The sequence below is a fragment of the Triticum aestivum genome, chromosome 3B, assembly GCF_018294505.1.
Source record: "Triticum aestivum cultivar Chinese Spring chromosome 3B, IWGSC CS RefSeq v2.1, whole genome shotgun sequence".
In the NCBI taxonomy this organism is placed as follows: Eukaryota; Viridiplantae; Streptophyta; class Magnoliopsida; order Poales; family Poaceae; genus Triticum; species Triticum aestivum.
The window spans coordinates 823,574,696-823,577,144 of record NC_057801.1 but is presented as its reverse complement, the minus strand read 5'-3'; the positions used below and the strand labels follow the sequence as shown (position 1 = coordinate 823,577,144).

The following is a 2,449-nucleotide window of genomic DNA, read 5'->3' as shown; positions in this document are numbered from 1 at the left end:
CGAGAGACCCCGGTGATAAGAGGTTACGCCCCACATCCAAATAAGTCATGTGTGACTACTGTACCTCTACAAGACACCGACGGATATGTAAAAACATGTGAAAGTTTTCTGATTGGAAGCTTTACATCTGCTTACTAAGTGAGATCCGCTGGTGAATAATTAAGCCGGGCAATTGCTTTTCTTCTCCACCTGACCGATGCCTAGACTGCACCATACTCCGCAGAGTTGCAGTAAGCTAGTATCTTGACGGAAGGATGACGGCTAGGACAACGGTAACACCAAACACGAAGATGGAGATCCCAAGGAAGTTGATGATGAACGCCTCGCTTGGGTAGTCGTTGCCGGGGAAGATGTACTTGGCGAGGCCGGTCTCAGCAGTGCAGACGGCCATGAGGAAGATGACGATGCCGAAGAAAATGTGCCACGGCGCGTAGTCTGCCCTCATGGTCATCATAGCCCCAGGGAACACAAAGTACACGAAAGCCACCAGCCACTGCACAACCAACCACGATCGACACGTACATGAACTAAGCAAAGTGTCTTTGGACTGCGATATACTGAAATGACTTGTTAATCTTGTTTAAAATTTGAAGGAATGATGATATGCAATTGATTGGCATACCTGGAGGGCATAGAGGCCGATGGTGGCTATTCCCAGCCAGGAATGCAAGGAGTGGATGTCAGGGAGGCCGGCGTCGCGGTGGAACTTGACGGCGGCGTACAACCCGACGGCTGCGAAGCCCAGGGAAAGCAGATGCAGCAAAAGGTGCACTGCCTTCCTTGCCGCACGCGGGCCCAGCACGATCCTGTACGCCATCACCGCTGCACATCGATTGTCCAATGCAAGTTATCTAGGTGAGTCTTTTTAGTTTGGAGGAAACAAAACAGCATATGAATTTTGAACATTACATGAATATAATAGAATGACGCATTTGCCGAAATGAGGAATTGCCTCGACTTATTTCTACGCAAAAAGGATATTTGATTAGCTTTTTAAGATAAAGGAAAGATATTTGAATTGATATGTAGTTTCCTTTAATATCCGAGTTGCGAGTTAGATAATAGGCTGTTTTTGTGGTTCTATCTAGATGTCTCTTTTACAATTAACTTTCTAGTTTGCCTGTTTAGTAGGCTAGTCTTTTGAGCTATGTTGAGCTGTTGTTTAGTGTTAACAGGTTTCATCTTGTGGAAGGTGTTCCAATATCAAAAAAGGTATTTCGATATCGAACGCTTTTAGTGGATTTCTTGTTAATAATGCTCGAGCTTGCCCCCCTCCCGTCGCCCTCTTTTTTGGTTGGTGTAACAAACATTATATTTCAGTTAAGCAAGTAATGGAAAGAGGGTTGACCCAGTTGGAAAAAAATGTAGTTTCCTCTAAAAACGTAAGAAACAAACAGTATCACCGAGAAATATTGTGTTTGTTTATGACAAACTGAATGCATCCACATAAAGCTTTCCTCGTAAATCCTCATTCCTACAATTTTTCCTATGAAAATCCTTCAAATTGAATGAGTTTACCTTCTCCGGTGCAAATGACAAGGCCGATGACCATGAAGAGGGGGTGTGCCTATCGAAATAAAACAGACAAAGAATCATTAGGCCTTTTTCAATGCATTGGTGCTTAGGTCAGGTGCTAAGTGCATTAAAAACCTTATGAACAAATATTTTATGCCACTTTTTTAGCTAAACCCGCCAAGAAGCTAAACACAATCGGAATTTAGTCCTTATCTGGTGTGTTCCAGGTAAAGAAAATAGGATTGTCTATTGACTATCAGCCTCACCGTTCGGCTAATGAAGCGGAAAAAATCCCTCGTGTGTTGAGCAGAGTTGTGAGTTTTACCGTGTAAACCAGCTGCGGGATAGAGCCCATCTCCCAGGTGACGCCCTCCCTGAAGTGCAGCACCCATACGAGGGTGAGCGTGAACACGGCAGCGGCGAGCAGCTGCGCCATGACAATCATCGGCAGCGCCGTGAGCCGGAAGCTGGCGCCGCTCTTGACCGGCATGGCTTTCCTATCACTTACCCACTTGGCACGGAAGGCGATTAATGTCACGGCAACAGAGGTGTGCTACTGCCAAAATAGTCTCTGCATAGCGCAAGCTCGACGAAGGGTGGTTAAGTAGAGGGCGTGTGTGGGTGGGGGAGCATCCAAGGCAGAGCCGGGTCAAGGGACAACTTTTTTGCGTGTGTGCGGTTTTGGCCATTTGGCCGGCCCGCGAGCTGGATGTATTTTCTTTTCTTTTCATGCTGTCTGGTTGTGTTTGGTGTGACCGTCGTCTGGTGTTTGGACGGCAGAGAAACGGCAACTGAGAGGGCTGCGTCATCCAGGTAAGACAAGAAGAATGCTGATGGTTTGATCGACAAACGTTGAGCCAGCACAAGCTGCTGGAATATCTCGACAACACCGGCTGCCACGCGCTATTCCTAGGCGTTTTTTCCCCATTGACGC

At 46.7% G+C, this 2,449-nt stretch overlaps 1 protein-coding gene across 1 annotated transcript; it reads right to left on the bottom strand.

The window, feature by feature from the left end:
- Positions 1-235: 235 nt before the first annotated feature.
- On the bottom strand, positions 236-2,005 carry LOC123066867 (probable ascorbate-specific transmembrane electron transporter 1). Its single transcript, XM_044489862.1, has 4 exons — positions 1,841-2,005; positions 1,519-1,567; positions 623-822; positions 236-493 (listed from the first exon to the last, which is right to left on the bottom strand). The coding sequence occupies exons 1-4, from the start codon at positions 2,003-2,005 to the stop codon at positions 236-238; spliced, it is 672 nt and encodes a 223-aa protein (XP_044345797.1).
- Positions 2,006-2,449: the final 444 nt, after the last annotated feature.

Coding starts and splice junctions, on each gene's coding strand:
- LOC123066867 (XM_044489862.1), bottom strand. CDS start 2,005: ATGCCGGTCAAGAGCGGCGCCAGCTTCCGGCTCACGGCGCTGCCGATG. Junction 1,568..1,840: donor TCCCGCAGCTGGTTTACACG/GTAAAACTCACA, acceptor TTATTTCGATAG/GCACACCCCCTCTTCATGGT. Junction 494..622: donor TCGGCCTCTATGCCCTCCAG/GTATGCCAATCA, acceptor TTGGTTGTGCAG/TGGCTGGTGGCTTTCGTGTA.